Below are 18,368 nucleotides of genomic sequence, written 5' to 3'. Positions count from 1 at the left end.
ATTTCTGAATTTGGTTTTTGATTTGTGATTTCTAGATTTTCTGATTTCTTTAGAAGCATATCATTGTTTTTCTGATTTGAAGTGTCGAAAATCATAAGGTAATTTTCTGATTTTTGAATTTCTTTAGAAGCATATCATTCTTCTTTTTTCCTGATAATGAAATATACCATGTTGATTTGGATTATGATTTTTTTTATAGTTTTGATATCCTTTCTTGTTGATTTGAAGTGTTGAAAATCTAGAACCAATAAGAAATCTACAAATCACAAATAAAAGTTGGTTCTTCTTATCTATAATTTGCAATGCCTCCTAGATTAAAAAAAAATATATGCATCTGGATATGAAAACCATAAGAAGAAATGTAACATCTCGATTTTCATATATTTTACATTTTGACCCTTGATATGAGAGTTGTATGCAAATTTGGTCCCAAATGGCATTTTAACAAAAATTGGAAGTTGCATGCGTACATTAGGCGTACATGGTCAGGGGTCAAACCCTAATTTTTAAGGTTTGGACCCTATTTAAACATCCTTATCTATTTGAAACCTCTTCATTATTCAGCCTCCACCTCCATATTTGGCCCTAGTTAAACCTAATCCATTTTTAAGCATCCTTGAGCCATTAGTGTGTGTTTTTGACAAAGGTGGGTCATTTCTTGTCGTTAATTAGCACTTATTTAAGGGGTAACATGCTTGTACACTTGTTTGGTTGATGTGATGAATGTTTGATGATATGTCTAGCTTTGTACGAGATGTATGAAAGTATGATCTTGTGATGTATGTGCATTAATAATGAATATAGGACTCTTGGTATGCTAGCAATTATTATATGAATTAAATGGTGTTAATTTTTTAGATTAGGTTCATGTTAGTGATGAGTGTATGCATGTTGGTTTGAAAAATGATATTGGTATGCTACTTGTTGTTTTGTCACATTTGAGTGAAACTAAGTATTACATGCTAGAAACTTGATTGCTAAAAGGTGTAATTCTTTATTTTGATGATATATGTTAAATGTCGGAAAATGCCTTGATTGTTGTGATGAGTTGTAGTTGTAATATCCCTTAGATAATATATTTTAATCTACATGCATGATTACAAGATAATGGTGAGGTGTTTGTTACGTATGTGAGTGAAGTAATTAATTATCAATTAAATAATTAATAATAATTGGAGCACAAGTGTGCATAATAAAAGGGTAGAAAACTAACTTTAGGTGAGTGCCTTTTTAGGATATCATGGCGGAAGGATATCGAGGAGAAAGAGCTTAAGCCAAGACGACATCGAGTGGTTTTCTAGACAACCATCTCGAGGCATGGTTCGAGTGAACTAAGGTGTACGAGACTGGAGTGATGTTGGTGATATTGGATGTCATGTAAAAACATCACGTTTGGGTGTAGACATGTTCGTGGAGGTGAACGACAACATATTGATTGTTGGATAAGGTGTCTAAGTCCATAACTATATTTGGTATGTACTTGACCCAATAGTAGCATGGTCCATTTGGGTTGCATGGCACCAGAACAATCTGAAGGATAGAGTTTTGAGAAGAGGTTATTTATGATTTATTAATATATTATAAGTTCTAATATATTAATATGAAATCATATTATTTAATTAGTATTGATCAATATTTAATTTGGAATTAATTTTGTGATCAAAAGAGACTAATTAAATATATGAGGATTGATTGCGTAAATCATTGATTCTTGTAAAGTGGGCTAATGACCCATAGTTCTTTAAGTTGGGCTAGCCAATGTAATAACCCATGGATTGTCCATAGAGGTTTAAACCCATGGATCCTAAGGAATATGGAAAGTCATGCACATTAGGGTTTACATGGTGTAACCCTAGTTTTGCTACACTATATAAGAAACCTATTGGCTACCAAAATCAGACCTAAGTGAGCTTAGAAGAGTGTTAGCCGAATTTGTGAAGCAAGTAATCCTCTCTCAAGTACTCCATTGTGGGTGGTGTTATGTGAAGAATTTGAGGCATCACATTTGGGGTGTTAGGCTCTTAAAGGTTCAAGGTTCAAGCTGCAACAAAAGGTAATTCATTCAACTAGTTTTGTATTGTATATACTCCACAATATGCTAGTTAGGATGATGCTTTGGAAAAAATCAAAGTTTGCATGTATAATAAAGAAAACATAGATCCAAAGCATCTACACCATAGGAGTGTTAGAATGCTCAAAACCCATCATTGATTATGTTCGTGCAAAGTCGAAGTAGTGAAGACGGAGAACTAGGGACAGTGTTACGGGTAGGAGTCGCGCCCCATTTGGTGCACTGGGTCGCCAGATCACGTTAGTAGCGAACGAAGTCTTACTGCGGGGAGAAGTTAATGATGGGCGGACCCATTTAGCGAGGGAAATTAATAGTAATTATATTGATGGAAATAGATAAATAATTAGTACGATGAAAGAATGTCCAGATGAATATATAAATTATCTTTTAATATTTATAAGCGATAGAAGATGTGACATCCCCAATTTTACGGCCAGAAAAGACCAATTTGTTTATGCTTTGTTTTATAAATCAGAGTAATCGTTTAAAGAAAACGGTTGAGGAATTTGTTCCCAAAACCAAATATGATAAAATTTATCAAAGCGTTTCTCAAAGAGAATGTATTTTCATTAAATAATAAAACATCGGGATGTCATGTTCCGATACAAACTAAAAGCATAAACAATACAAAATAGACCTTACAACAGTTATTTATAACTACTGATCTATAATCCAAAACCTCTCGTCAAGTCCACCAACTTATACTCTTGTGTCATTACCTGTAATGCAAAGAAAACTGAGTGGGTCAGGCTTGGTAGCCTGGTGAGCATATAGGGTTTTCAACCCACAATAATACAATTATTATATTCAATCATTAAACAAACAACCCAATTACCCATCCCCATTATCTTCGTTTATCTCTTAAGTACCTTCCCTAAGGGATTATCCTAAGGGTCATCTCCTACATCGTATTTACCTCTCATCTCCTTACATCACATTTCCTTATATGTTTGTTCCTAAGGACTTTTTCCTAAGGATCATCGCATGAATACGTAGTCACAACATCGCCTGGACTAGTAATTCATAGTAAGGGTTAGACTATCATCGCATGAATACGCAGCTACAACATCGCCTGGACTCGTAATTCATAGTAAGGGTTAGACTATCATCGCATGAATACACAGCCACAACATCGCCTGGACTCGTAATTCATAGTAAGGGTTAGAGTATCATCGCATGAATACGTAGCCACAACATCGCCTGGACTCGTAATTCATCACCTACAGGTTATGAGCCTGCTGGTGTTTCCACGGGGTCATCTAGAATAGTCCGTGGTCGCCATCTATACTCTGGTAGATGACTACATCGCCAAATTGCCACATCGCCGGTCAAGGTTATGGTATCTCCTCTCATTTCACATCACCTATTTATCATCACCTATCTATCATCACCTAATTATCATCACCTAATTATCATCACCTATTTCTCATCACCTAATTATCATCACCTATTTCTCATCACCTAATTATCATCACCTCTTTTTCATCACCTAATTATCATCACGCATCATCTAATTCATCTACCCATGTTCTACCCAACATATTTGTAGATATAAAATACATATACAGATTAACTCATTTAACACCTATATAAAACATCCATTCCACACTCATCTCAAATAAACAACAATATATAAACACATAACATGTATTTCATAGCAAATACTTCATATCTTTATGTTAGAAGAAAATAACCACACACTCACACATATAAACAACAATATATATACACATAGCACGTATTTTATAAAATACTTCATATCTATGTATAAGATGAAAGTGACTATACACTCACTTGAAACCAGGATATCTTCACACACCGGGTTTCTCGCGGGCAGAGCTTCGGCTCAGAAACTCTTTTCTTCTCGGGATCTTCGGGGCTTTGGGACTCGCTTCGGGTCTCGAGGTTGATACCAGGGCTTCGGGGGGTTAAAATAGGGCTTAGAGGGTGTATCGGGAGTGGGAGAGAAGGGATGGAGCAACCATAGTCGGTTGGCCCTTCAAATCTATTTACAGGGCAAATTTGGCCCTTGCCACGTCGTGGCAACCTTTTTCCACGTCGTGGGCTTGATCGTCACTGCATACGTCATTGCAAGTTGCATCTGGGGGACTCCCAGAGGTTTCAGGAGACTTGCCACGTCGTGGCACTGCTTGCCACGTCGTGGTCTCTGACAGTTTTGGGGTTTCGCGCCCCGAACTTCAGAAATTCACAACTTTCGCATACGAACTCCGTTTTCGACATTCTTTATATCGCCGCGAAGGTGAGATTATGCTCTACAACTCTAGTTTAGACTCCATTGGCTAATTTTGAATTTATTTTTAATATATTATAATTATATTACTTATATATTATTTTTAGTAGGCCGGGACAGGAAAACTCCGTTATAAACTCATAACTCCTTCGTCTGACGTCCGTTTTTGTCCGTCTTTCCATCGTTGCACTAATATCGATGAGATCTTCAATTCTCATTTAGATCACTAAGGATAGATATCTATCTTAAATTCACTATTTACGTCGCGCTAGGTCGTGCTAGGTCGTGCCGGTTCTGTCGCGAAACTTCGACAGGTCATAACTTCTTCGTTATAACTCGGATTTTGGCGTTCTTTATATGCACGGAAACCTTGTGACATATACTACAACTTGGTTAAGATTAATCCTTCTAAATAATCTTCCATCAAAAAGTCATTTTTGATGCTTATCGTCTCTAAATTGACTAGCCCAGATCTGCGGGCGTTACAGAAGATGAGGGACATTAAAAGTAATTACACTGATGATGAAACATCCCAAAAATACGATCCAATTTTTTTTTCATCCATTAATAAAACCGTAAATACTCATTAATCATAAAGAAAATCAAGAATCATGTATCTCAAAACATCACGTCAAGTATTGTATCAAAATCATATGAGGAAAATATCTGAGACTAAACATCCCAGGTTGAAACTAGGGTGTGTGCCATGCGATCATCCCGAGCCCTTCCCCTTGCTAGTGGAAGTACCTGAAACCAAAACTAAAAACTGTAAGCACGAAGCTTAGTGAGTCTCCCCAGACTACCACATACCATACATGTAACATGCAACTATGAGATACGGGCCCACCCACTCTCTTGGAGATTCGGGCCCTGCCCACACTCCGCTGTCTTGGAGATTCGGGCCCCGCCCACACTCCGCTGTCTAGGAGATTCGGGCCCTGCCCACACTCTGCTATCTGGAGATTCGACCCCTCCCACATTCCTCTAACTAAAATGCATACAAGTATCACACAGGCAACAAGTATCTCCATCTCTAACAGGCAGACATAATTTATAACAATACAGTGAAATTAGGGCCCCGCCCCTACTCAGCTACTAACATGTTGCATCTATGGGCCGGCTTGGTGTCGTAGACCCGTTCCTATTGAAGGAAACTCACCTCTCAAACTGGATGCTAAACTCGTGCGTGAGGAATCTCTGTTGGCTACTCCCATGACTCCTCGGCTGCCACTATATAATAATACTTAGTCAAAATATGACAATCTTGCTTAGGGTAAAATGACCATTTTACCCCTGGCCAAAGTCAACGTTCTAGTCAAATTCAACCTTCTAGGTTGACTTAACTCGTCGAGTCAGCATATCGTCTCGTCGAGTTCTACGACTCAGAAACCCTAAAGTCGCAACTCAACTCGACGAGTCACCCTATGACTCGTCGAGTTCCCAGGCTACCCATCATCGCGACTGGACGAACTAACTCATCGAGTCGTCCTCAGGCTCGTCGAGTCCTAGCATAATCAGAAAAGGGACAAGATGATCCAACTCGTCGAGTTCGTTGACAACTCGTCAAGTTTCATGAACAACATCGGGGATCCTTGATCGGACTCGTCAAGTTCCCATATGAACTCATCGAGTCCCTTGCAGATCTATCCTAATCAAGTGATTTCACAAATCCAGGGCTCCAAAATACAGATCCAAATTGTTTTCATGGGCCATTTCTATAAAGTTGGAGACTTGATGGATTTGCACACCTCAAATGGATCCAAACTCAAGTTATAGCAACCTACTTTAGCACAACATTTCATCCGCAAACCGACGGTCAGAGCGAGCGAACCATTTAGACCCTCGAGGATATGTTGAGGGCGTGTGTTATTGATTTCGGTGGGAGCTGGGATTCCCACCTACCCCTTGCGGAGTTCGCCTACAACAAGACTTATCATTCCAGCATCGGTACCCTGCCTTTTGAGCTGTTGTATGGGCGGAGATGTCGCACCCTGGTTTGTTGGGGTGAGGTCGGACACAGGGTGATGGGTCGGACAGAGGTAGTTTTGCAAACTACCGAGAAGATTCATCAGATTAGGCAACGATTGCAGACCGCTCAGAGTCGGCAGAAGAGTTACGCCGACAAACGCCGATCTAAGTTAGAGTTCCAGGTGGGTGATATGGTACTCCTGAAGGTCTCACCCAGAAAGGGGGTGAGTTGCTTCAGGAAGAGGGGGAAATTGGGTCCCCGTTATATCGGGCCGTTCAGGATCCTTGCCAAGGTTGGCAAGGTGGCATACAGGTTGGAGCTACCGGATGAGCTAAGTCGGATCCACAACACCTTCCACATTTCGCAATTGCGAAAGTGCATTATGGATCAGGAAGCAGCGATATCATTATATGACATTCAGTTCGATAAGCGCCTGAATTATGTTGAGAGGCCTGTGGCCATTCTGGAGAGAAAGGTGAAGGTTTTATGGAACAAGGAGGTAACTTTGGTAAAGGTATAGTGGGAACACCGTAGATGGTCCGAGTGGACGTGGGAGTCGGAGGCAAAGATGCGGGAGCACTATCCGGAGTTGTTCACCGCGACAGACTTCGAGGGCTAAGTCTAGTTCAAGTGGGGGAGAATTGTAACACCCCGATTCTCAAGTATTGATTTTGTTATAAGATTTCCTGGATTTCAAGGCCTACTCGACGAGTTGGTTGCCCTGACTCATCGAGTAGCAGCGGGTTGGTCCGCGTGTTTAAGTAACCTACTCGCCGAGTCCAAGAAGGGCCTTGACGAGTAGGAGTTGGAGGATGAAACCCTAATTTCCGGGGTTTTTGCACCCTATTTAAGGATCACTTATCCCCCAAGCCTCTCTTACTGCCTCCATTGAATTTAGAAACCCTAAATTGTGCTTACTCTCCATATTTGTGTGCTTCTTAGCTTGGAAGAAGGATCTTGGAGTAAAGAGCTTGGAGTTTAATAATTTTGGAGCAAGGGGTTGTTGTAGATCTGAATTCCACCCTATCTTGGCATCGTTTTGGAGGTAACAAGTTGTTACCTTGACTCTCCTTTAGCTAGATCTCTTCCTTTTTTGGGTTTAGAGCCCTTTTTAGGGTTTTTATGGTGGTTTTCTTATTTGGGTCAAGAGCTAAGGTTTGCAACCTCAGATCTGGACTCCTTTAGCACCTCATTGTCATAAAGTTTTAGTCTTTGTTAAGCTATGACTTTCCACTTACCTTAAGCCACTCCTTTAGCTTGTTTTAGGTCATTGTCACCTTGCATGCACGTAAAGTTTGCAACTTTACATGATAAACATGCCCTAGGAGCTTAGATCTACAATATGGAGCCTTTGCATGCCTTAATAAGCACCTGTATGGATGAAGGACTGAAGGGACTCGGCGAGTTGCATGGTCGAATCGATGAGTCATATGAAGATGGTCCTGAAATCGGCGAGTCGGATGAACAACTCGACGATTCCGATGAAGATTGTCGTGGACTCAGCGAGTCAGTAGAGTGACTCGGCGAGTCGGCTAGGGTTTTCCCAACCGTTGAATGCATATGAACTTGACGAGTTGCAAGGGGGAAACTCGACGAGTGACCAAGGAAGTTACAACCGCAAGCCTTAGGAACTCAACGAGTCACTCTAGTGACTCGGTGAGTGGGCGAGTTATGCAAGGAACTCGGCGAGTGGCTGGTTGTACTCGATGAGTTCAGGTCAACATGGACTGTTGACCTTGGCAGTTGACTTTGACTTTGACCATGGGTTGACTTTTGGAATTTTGGGGACATTTTGGGAATTTATGAATATGGTTGTATGGCGAATATAGGTGGTGGAGTTTTTGGCAGCGATCAGAGGGTTTGAGCTTACCTTTCGAGTTGACATTTGTGAGGTGAGTTATCCTTACTATACAAAGGGGTCTAAGGCACTAAGGTCGGCCCATTGAATATGTTATCCTAGCAGTGTTAATATGATGAGTATGAGCTAGTGTTGCATGCTAGTGGTTATGCCAGTTAGGTAGATCTGTAGGACTACCTGTGTTGTTATATGATTATTCTCATGCTCAATGGTTATGTTATATGTTGACATGTTATGTGGGATGGGTTGAGGTGATACTGCACCGTGCGGTAACCAACAAACCCGGGAGCATTCCAGATACGAGTTAAGGGAGACTCGTACTGTGGGCTCGAGAGCATTCCGGTTGCGAGCTGAGGGAGTCTCGTACTGTGGGGTCGACGACAAGCCAAATGTGAGCTGTGGGCCCGTAAGGCAATCCAGACTCACACTGTGGGCCCACGAGGTAATCCAGTCTGTAAAGTTGTGGACCCAGTACATGTTGTTGTTTATATATGTGTTATGTGCAGTGTATCGGTATTTTGGGGGAACTCACTAAGCTTTCGGGCTTACAGTTTCAGTTTATTGTTTTAGGTACATCAGGGGATCGCGGCAAGGCGAATGCATGATCGTACAACTCTTCCTGTTTTGTTTATGGTTCTAGGAAAACTCTGATATGATATATTTTGAAAACACGTTTGTAATGATTTGATGATTTTGAAATGATTTTAAAAGTTTAAATTTGGAATGAATTTTATGGGTGTTACATCATTTCATAAAACCATAATGTCATGTCTCAAAACCATATCATAAAAATATTAATAATGTCATAGTATAATCCCAAGAATCTCATATGTGGAAATCTTGTGTGTGTGATACGTTACTACCGCGCCGGCTCCTTCCCCTTTGATGAAGAGGTACCTAAAACAAAACTGAAAATTGTAAGCACAAAGTTTAGTGAGTTCCCCCATCATACCACATACCACATGACTAACATACTGCCTGATAATTCTGGGGTGCCCGACCTACCCTGTCTGGCATTTCTGGGGTGCCAACCTACCCTGTCTGGCATTTCTGGGGTGCCGACCTGCCCCCGGTTTATCTCACCCGGCTACGTGGAATATTCTACCCCTACCACTACCACATAATAATATAGCATAAACATACTGCTGGGCATATCTGGGGTGCCCGACCTACCCTTCGGGCCTTACGAGCGTAACACGAGGATTATTCCCCATACTACCTACTATCACATAACATTATATCATGCTAGTACATAATCATAACAAATAGCACATGCAAGATAATTATCACGAAGACAATCATCCCTACTATAACTCTTACTAGTGGGCCGACCTTGGTGCCTTCAACCCACTTCTACTGGAAGGTAACTCATCTCAATGTCATGAAGTGTCTGAACTGTCCTCAATGCTTGGATCAACTCCTCAAACTCCTACACATAACAACCTTCCTTAATTGCCATTACATACTCCTAACCCTAATTAAGGGTCAGCTCAAGTCAATGGTTAAGGTCAATGTCAACATCATAGTCAAAGTCAACTTCTAGTTGACTCAACTCGCTGAGTTGGTCCACCAACTCGTTGAGTTCCATAACTCAGAGAATCTCAACTCCGCGGTCTGACTCGTCGAGTTGCCCTCCAATTCGCCGAGTCTCTCCTTATGACAGAATCGGGACTTTCAATTTGAACTCGACGAGTTCTTCCTTGGACTCGTTGAGTTCATCTTATACCAGTCGGGACATTGCCTTGAACTCGGCGAGTTCATCCTTGAATTCGTCGAGTCCTTTGATCTTCAAGTCCATATTCACGTTCATCTTGTTAAGTCCCCGTCAAGACTCAACCAGATTCCTCGGAAACAGAAAAGGTTTGGGAACCATTACCCGACTCGGCGAGTCCCCCAAATTCCATGTCCATACAATCGATTTCAGTTGAGCTCATTGCATCCAAAGTGTAGATCTGAACTCCTAGGGTCGATATAACACGTAAAGTTACGAACTTTATGTCCATGCATGGGTCTTCAAGCTCAAAAGACCCAAAAATGAAGTCTACAAGGTGCATGGGGCTCCTATGGCCATAAAGTTGGCACCTTTATGCCATGAGAACCCTCCAAGGTTCAAGATCTGAAGTCATCACTCTACTATACACTCTAAACCCGAGAATGACTTAGAAATGCCCCAAAATGACAAGATTCAATCCCTAAAGGAGATCTAACAAATGGGAAGTCAAGGTTGAAGCTTTTCACCTCAAACAAGCTGGAAATGCAACCAAGACTTTGGATCTCCTGCCTTCTTCTTGAACCTCCAAGCCTTTCCTTCATTCTACAAGCTTCAAATCACTAAAGTGGCACCAAAATAGCTCAAGAACACTCACAACTGATTAGGATTTCGAGAATGGGGTCTAAGGGGGATGGAGGCTGGGGTGGATGCCACTTAATGTGTTTAAATAGGGTGCAAACCCTCAAATTTAGGGTTTCATCCAGACAGGTCTACTCGTCGAGTCGGGGCTTCCGACTCGGCGAGTAGACTCTTCCACCCGCGTCTAAAATTCTTATATACTCGGCGAGTTGGGCCTCCAACTCGGCGAGTCCCAGTATAAAAGTGCAAAACTTATAATAAAAATATGTACCGGGAACCGGGTGTTACAGGCCCTCGACATTGCAATGAAAGACTATGGGGGTAACCCATGGCATTTGTACGTAAGACATGGATTTGGCCATCGGCATTGCAAGGAAGACCATGGGGGTAGCCTATGACACTTGCTTGTTATGGTATGTGGTACTTTGGGGAACTCACCAAGCTTTGTGCTTACGGTATTCAATTTGTGTTTCTGCTACATTCCGGTACTAAAGACAAGGGCCCAACATGATGGCCCAACATCTCCTAGAGTTTTCCGGACATTACATGTGATTTACAACAAAATATTATCCAATGAAGTATTAAACATATTTATTAATTTAATCACCTATTTTCTTCTCATTTTTTTTATTTTGTATATTTTTTTCAAATGTTTTTGGTTTTTCTACATGTATAAAGCGAGATCGTTAACGTCATACTCAGTAGATAAGCAAAATAAATAGTCACTAATGAAAAACAGAGCAGTATAATTAAAAAACCCTAGATAACAGTTAAAATTTACTATTACGTACTCAACTATATTAGGTCGAATAGTCGGTACATAATCACAAATGATCAATCAATAACATCATACTCAATATATAACACTCGTAAATGAAAAATAGAGAATAAAAATATAAAAACACTCGATAAAAACCCTTGATCACCGTTAAAATTGAGTATTATCAACTTAAATCGTTCGATAACTGTTTCGATTTCGAAAAAAGATAACCAAATGTCAAATACGAGTGTAAAGTTCAATTACGATTGTTGCAAGTTAAAAAAAATCAATTATGAATGGTTTTTTACTTTGATTTGAAGCGGTTGTTCTCCCAAAATCCGTCATTGAAAATATTTTCGATTTAATCAAGATTTTGTTGTTCGATTCAACAACTATCGACGAAGTTTTAGGGTTTTTTCTTCGATTTGAGGGTTTTCAATTGAGAAAAGGTCGAGAGAAGTTTATCAAGAACAAGGATTAAGGGAAATGAGAGGGAACAAGTGGTTATGTGACGATTGAATCAATTTAGTTTCACTTTACAAAATTACCCCCATGTCTTTTTAAAATTTTGAGCTTTGCATTCAAATGTCAATTTATTTACAAAACTGTCACCTTGTAAAATTGAAGGTCGAATTTTTGTTCTCGATATTCTCGAAATAAAAAATGTTCTCGCTTGAACACCTATCACACTTGACCGCAAAGCCTTTGTCACCTTGTAAAATTAAAGGAATAATTTTTGTTCTCAATATTCTCGAAATAAGAAATGTTCTCGCTTGAGTCCTGCAAGGTTGCTAGCTATTGTACCATCCTCAGGTATCCTTCAAATGAAAATGGATACACATCCTAATTCTAAAAGATCAAAAAATCAAAATCAAACTCAACCGGTTGACTTTTCAGCAATGAAGTTTAACTTTTGATAATTTTTGTTGTCTTCTTACACTGGGGATTAACGGGTTTACTACCCTAGTAAACGTATGACAAATTCCTCCATGGAACAGCCATGTGGTACATGCACCTCTTTGTATTTCTCGGCACATCGGATTCGTCTCTTCTCTCTCGCCAGATCAGAAGAATCAAAAGATTAATAGTATAAAAGTCTGGAACTGTAGAACTGCTAGAACTGCAATTATATGGTTCATATTCGAAGATCAGTTGGTAGTTGACTTTTGAAGTTAAAAGGAATATACAATTTTCAAATATGCCATTATTTAGATTATCACACATTTTCTCCCAAAGTTATGGAAATGATAGCAATTCCAATATCAACATATGATCAGTTTAACCTTGAAAGTCAAAGTATCATTTTAAATACTGCTAAAAGCAAGAAAGACCAATAGTTCATTTATTTGTGTATAGCTTTGATTTCTCTCTATTACAATATTTTATTTCCAACATTTTATAGACAAGGTAGTGCATTTTGTAACCTCCATTTATTCCTATATTATATTATGCGTATAAACAATTTCAAAACAATTTAAGACAATTTAAAGAACACACCTTTTATACATTATCCATCTCTGTGATTTGCTATCCTCATGTTCTCCCTTTAACTCCTTTTGGTCTTTTTCATCAACGGGTTAGATTCCAACAGCGTTTCAGATCCAAGGACTTTCAGACCTTTCAATAAAGAAATGCTGTGTGGAAGATGACTTATACATGTACCCTCTACATTTAACCTCTCTAAACATTTTAAGTCTCCTAGTGTCTCCGGAAGTCTCTCAAGTTGACTACAGCCGGAAAAGTTAAGCACTCTCAGATGTTTCAACTTGCAGATGCAACTTGGAACATATTTTATATTGCACCATGATAGAACTAGTTCATCCAAAGATTCTAATAGGCCAAAATTCTGGGGCAAGCTCCTAAGAGCATAACAGAATGCAAGAAGTAGGGTTTTCAGATGCTTCAACATACAAATGCTATTAGGGAGTTGTTTAATGTGTGTATTGCTTAATGTTAAACTTTCTAAATGGCCAAGACCCTCGGATAATTCTTGTATTGCACAACTTTCAAGGTTAAGGGTTTTTAGACATCGTAAAGTATATATGCTTTCTGGCAGTCTTTTCAGGGTTTTGCACCAACTGACATCTAGAGAAACAAGCTTTTGAAGATATCCAATTGATGGGTGTAGTTCTTGGATATTGTTCCTTGAAAAGTTTAACTTCAGCAAACTATAGTTTAAATGCCCTGGAAATATATCCGGGAACGCTGTCAGATATAAATAACTTACATCAAGGATCTCAAGTGACTCCAACTGGTTGATAAATGAAAGAGATTCACATCCCCTGCTATGATTTAAGTTTAAATCGACAAGTCTTCTTAGAGATCCAATGGGCATTTGAAGTTCTACCAAATTGAAACAATATTCAAGGTTTAACTTCTCGAGATTCGGAAGTAAGCCACAATCAATTGTCCTCAAATCTGAATAACTCAAGTCAAGGAATCTGAGGTTCGGAAGAACCTATCATAAGCAAGAAAGAAAAAAAAAAGATCATTGCAGTAATAACCGACCAATAAATGTATTGTAGTAAGAACCAACCAATCTATACCTTTCTTTCTCCCTCTTCCCACAGTTGTTTAATTCTGCTATGAGGCATTTCAAGTGCAACCAAATAATTTGCATGAAATGTTTTAGGTAAACACCAATGAGGGTAACCTCGCCAACTCAAGAATCTTAACGCATTTGGGAAGTTTTGGCCAACATCAAACAAATTATCAGTCTCATAAACCACGTGAAGAAATCTAAGTTTCTTCATGTTTCGAAAACCTTTTGTAAGAATTTTAGAATCAAGATCCTCCTCGCCATGCCATGAAAATGTGCTTGAAACATTAGTTGCTATAACCCTTGTTTCTTCGTTTACCTACAATCCAAGAATAGTAAACACGAAACATGGGTTATAACTAATGAAAGTGTGTTAGTTTTCTCCACCATATATGTAAGTAAATACTAAACTTCATCCTTACCAAGTCATTAGCCAATACATCTTCAATCTCCTCTCGAATCCACAATCGACTATACCTCTTGGGATCATCAGGGTGCGAACGACGAACAATATTTTTCCCCAATTCTTCTATATGATCATGCATGCCTAACCATTGATTAGGCGAAATAGTTATGAGAGATTTTTGCTCAAGGACTTTTAATCCATTCTTAGCATGAAATCCACAACTTTCAAGTGCTCTAATTGCATCATCTTTTAGCCAACCTTTCAGTAAGCATGCAACATCCAGGAATATTTCCTTGTAATCATCCTCCAGACAAGTATAACTTAATTCCAATTTTTCCAAGGTTTCTTTTAATGGAATTTTTTTTAATCTTTCTACTGCATCTTCCCAATCGTGCTTATCTTTGCCGCAAAGAAATGAGCCCAAAACTTTTATCGTTAAGGGAAGACCATCAGCATACTTCACCACTTTTAGCGATACCTCTTTGTACGTTTGAATCGGAATATATCTACCAAATGCATACCTACTAAAGAGGCACATTGCTTCTTCATTTGATAACAGACTCACATCATGAATCCATTTCACTCGTTGTGCTACGAGCACTTGCTTATCTCTTGTTGTAATGATGATTCTACTTCCTGGTTTAAACCAATCAAGCCCACCAGCTAATGCGTCCAGCTGGTCTAAATGGTCTACGTCATCTAGAACAAGAATAACCTTTTTACCACACAACATCCTTTTCATTATTTTTTTCCCATCATGAATACTCCCAACGTTGAAAATTCTATCATTTAACACACTCGAAAGTACTCTTTCTTGCAACGATTGCAAACCAGAGAACGATGCATTTGTAACTTCCCTGATGTTCTCAACAAAGTATTTCCCTTTGAATTGAAAGCTTATTTTGTCAAAAACTGCTCTTGCTAAAGCCGTCTTTCCACCACCTCCAATCCCACATATACCTATCATACGAACATCTTCAACACCCATTTCCAAAGATGAAACAATATCCTTTATTCGCCTCTCCATGCCAACTAAGTTGTCATCCACTTTCAAATTAATGGGACGTAATTCGAGTGAAATGCCTTCAACAATTTTATTGATGAGTTTAGCTTCATGCCTGTAGAACAAAGGTGGAGAGTCAATCACCTTGCCCACACATGAACAATTCGTTAAGACTATAATATACAAACATATATATGCCATGTTTCATTGTTCATCTCTGACCAGAGTGAAACTGGAGATGGAATTTTACAATACAATACAAGATGCCATGGATGACCCTTTTTGTACATAAATATACTAGAAATAGAAAAAACAAAACATTGATGAAAGAATTACCCATCAGCAGTGTTCCTCAAATCCCACCCAGTTAGACATGCTGCGTCTTTCAGTGCATCTCTCCACTTCCTGACCTCCTCTTTATTGTTATGTCTGGAAAAAGCTTCTCCAACAGGGCCAAGTTGTTTGCGAACTTCAGAGGGATCCACATCATAGAACACAGGATAAGCAATCTGCTCAGTCACCGTTTGGCATTCCATGATCTTCACAAGCTCATCCAAGCACCAAGATGAAAATGCATAGTTCTTAGAGAATACAATGATGTAGAATCTTGACTCTTCAATGGACTTTAAGAGCTCTTCGTTGATCCTTTTTCCTTTCTCAAGTCTCTCATCATCCTTGAAAGTGCGAATACCTTGCCTTTCAAGAGCAACATAAAGATGATCAACGAAACTCTTACGGGTGTCTTCACCTCTAAAGCTCATGAATACATCATAGATATAACTCTTCTGAATGGATGATGATGAAGAAGACGCCATTGAAGGTATACTCCTATTGAATCAAATCTTTTTTAAAGGAAATTTTTATAAAAGATTGAACAGAAACTAGTAAAAAAGAAACTAGGGATCATCTATATAGTCCTCGAGATGTGGATTCAGATATGAACTCAATGAAATGCACTAATGTGTTTGGCTTGGAAAAGCTATTAGATTCCTCCTCACTCTAAACCACATACCATATTTTATTCATATGGAAAAATAGATAAATTAACAAATGCTTTACATTTTATAATCAGATGGTCAAAGTAGGCGGTATGCTTTTACATTTAATAATGCAGTCACGCACAAAGATCTATTAATCATTTGTTTGTATCTGTAAGATAACTATTATGAAAACACAAATTTTAACCCTCCTCGTCACAAAATAATGATACCTGTTCTGTCAATTCTTATTGCGGATTAGTGCCCACTTTAGATTGGTCGGACCCTGAATACAGTGAGAAACATGGATGTCGAAGAAGAACTGAGTATTGGTGAGAAGCATATATGTAACATTATTGTTATGAGGATAGAGAACTGAAGTGAAGTAAGCAAATCGGGAATCATTGCTCGAAAACAGCTGAGTTTACTGAAGAAGGTCGGGATAATTGGTGGCTATGCTGTGGTGGGAGGGATGTGGTTGAGGGGCGGCCGTTATGGCGGTGAGAAGGTCGGACCGGCTTTGAACACGTTCTGTGAAATTGAGTTTAGCCTTAGGCCGGAAGAGGCACCCTTACTACGTTGCCACCAAGTATCTTTTAGTTTTTTTTTTCCGACACATAGGCTTAACATGTATAGCACAAAAAATATATGTAGTGGTAATGTTTGATTTTAAATAGGTTTTATTTTGAAAAAGAAAAAAAAAACAATAGCTTTTTATTTAAAAAGTAAACAACCAATGACAGCCTAATAATATTTCTCTCACTTCTCGCTGAGTCCATGACGATCCATAGTTAGCGAATCAACTAGCGAGTATTAAAGGAGTGTCTTAACATTAGTTGGCGACTTTTTGGCGAGAGGGGTGGCGAGGCCAATCCCTCTAGCTTTATAGCACTTGAACTCTAGTGCAAATTGATCGTAAGCAATCTCTGTCGACAATTTTTTTTCTCTTAAATTGAGCTCATTTTCTTTATTGGGTTTTTATTTGAGCTTTTATGAAAAGTCAATAAATTAAAAAATGTTTGAATATGTAATGACTTATAAAACAATATTTTATTATCTTTTTAAAAATAAGATTTGAAAAGTGCAGCATTTTTAACGTTTTAAATCAACTTATAAATTATTAGGTTGAAAAGCAGATTATTTTTTACAGTTTGACTGATCAAATGCCCGCAATAGAGAAAACTTTTGGATCGGTCATTCTCTACATGTATAAGTTAAGCCAACATTTTTTTAAAATACAAATTATTGACTTTTGCCACTATAAAAGTTAATCCAAACATTTTTTAAAGTTGTCCTACATGAACTTTGGTTCAAGAAAAAACCGAATTTGAGTTATTTTCATGTCTGGAGATGTCGGGCAATGGTAAAACTTATCTTACCCGAAAAGAAAACTTTGGAAGAACTTGGAATATATTTTATATTCATTGGATATGCTGAACATTCCAAGAATCTAATGACACAATTTCGATTAACAACGTTATTGAGTCGTGACATGCAATTTTTGATTGGATACGTTTTTCATCTATGCTAAGGCCTAAGGATCTGACTTTCAACACTAACGGGGTGCAAAATCCAGAAAGTGTAGATGATATTGTAGTACCAGAAATACAAGAGCTTCGGAGAAGCAAAAGATGTCGAACCTAGTGTTGACTATTTTGATACATATGCTCCAGTTGTGTATATTTCTACTATTAGATTGTTGATTTCCTTGAAAAGTATTCACAATCTAATTATTCATCAAATGGATGTTAAAATGGCCTTTTTAAATGATGATCTTGAGGAAGAAGTTTACATGAAACAACCAGAAGGTTTCGTTATGCCTGGTAAAGAACATATGATATGTCAATTGGTAAAATCTTTGTATGAGTTTGAAACAAGCACCCAAACAATGGCATCAAAAGTTTGATGATGTTATTTCATCATCTGGTTTTAAGTTAATCCAATGTGACAAATGTGTTTATAATAGATTTAATGATGTCACTAGTGTAGGAGTGACCATTTGCGCGTACGTAGATGACTTGTTAATTTTTGGTATTGACTAACATCAGATAAATGAAACAAAGCAATTGTTGTCATCTAAATTTTCCATGAAAGACTTGGTAGAGGCTAATGTAATTCTTGGTATAGGGATGAAGTGGGTGTACAAAGGCATTAGTAATGACTGAAAGTCATTATGTTAAGAAA

The 18,368-nt window shown here is 38.6% G+C and overlaps 1 protein-coding gene across 3 annotated transcripts; it reads right to left on the bottom strand.

The window, feature by feature from the left end:
• Window positions 1–11,794: 11,794 nt before the first annotated feature.
• On the bottom strand, window positions 11,795–16,738 carry LOC111893787 (disease resistance protein RPV1). 3 transcript variants are annotated; one of them, XR_006187891.2, is made up of 6 exons: window positions 15,544–16,220; window positions 14,221–15,322; window positions 13,806–14,117; window positions 12,757–13,717; window positions 12,198–12,370; window positions 11,795–12,108 (listed from the first exon to the last, which is right to left on the bottom strand). XR_006187891.2 is itself a non-coding variant. In XM_042899033.2 (6 exons), the coding sequence occupies exons 2-5, from the start codon at window positions 16,020–16,022 to the stop codon at window positions 12,806–12,808; spliced, it is 2,805 nt and encodes a 934-aa protein (XP_042754967.1). In that variant the 5' UTR covers window positions 16,023–16,035; window positions 16,418–16,738; the 3' UTR covers window positions 11,795–12,370; window positions 12,757–12,805. The 3 variants fall into 3 exon arrangements, 2 of the variants coding, with proteins under 2 accessions (XP_042754967.1, XP_042754966.1); XM_042899033.2 differs by adding an exon at window positions 16,418–16,738 and having other exon boundaries at window positions 11,795–12,370; window positions 15,544–16,035; XM_042899032.2 differs by having other exon boundaries at window positions 11,796–12,370.
• Window positions 16,739–18,368: the final 1,630 nt, after the last annotated feature.

This window comes from Lactuca sativa, chromosome 2 (assembly GCF_002870075.4).
Source record: "Lactuca sativa cultivar Salinas chromosome 2, Lsat_Salinas_v11, whole genome shotgun sequence".
In the NCBI taxonomy this organism is placed as follows: domain Eukaryota; kingdom Viridiplantae; phylum Streptophyta; class Magnoliopsida; order Asterales; family Asteraceae; genus Lactuca; species Lactuca sativa.
The sequence above is the reverse complement of the archived record's forward strand: the minus strand, read 5'-3'. Positions and strand labels throughout refer to the sequence as shown.

What these genes read in the sequence shown, in the direction of transcription:
- LOC111893787 (XM_042899033.2), bottom strand. Translation starts at nt 16,022, where the DNA reads ATGGCGTCTTCTTCATCATCATCCATTCAGAAGAGTTATATCTATGAT. An exon ending in TTGAGGAACACTGCTGATGG is followed by an intron (nt 15,323 to 15,543) that starts GTAATTCTTTCA and finishes TTTGTTCTACAG; the next exon opens with GCATGAAGCTAAACTCATCA. An exon ending in GGGAAGAGGGAGAAAGAAAG is followed by an intron (nt 13,718 to 13,805) that starts GTATAGATTGGT and finishes TGCTTATGATAG; the next exon opens with GTTCTTCCGAACCTCAGATT.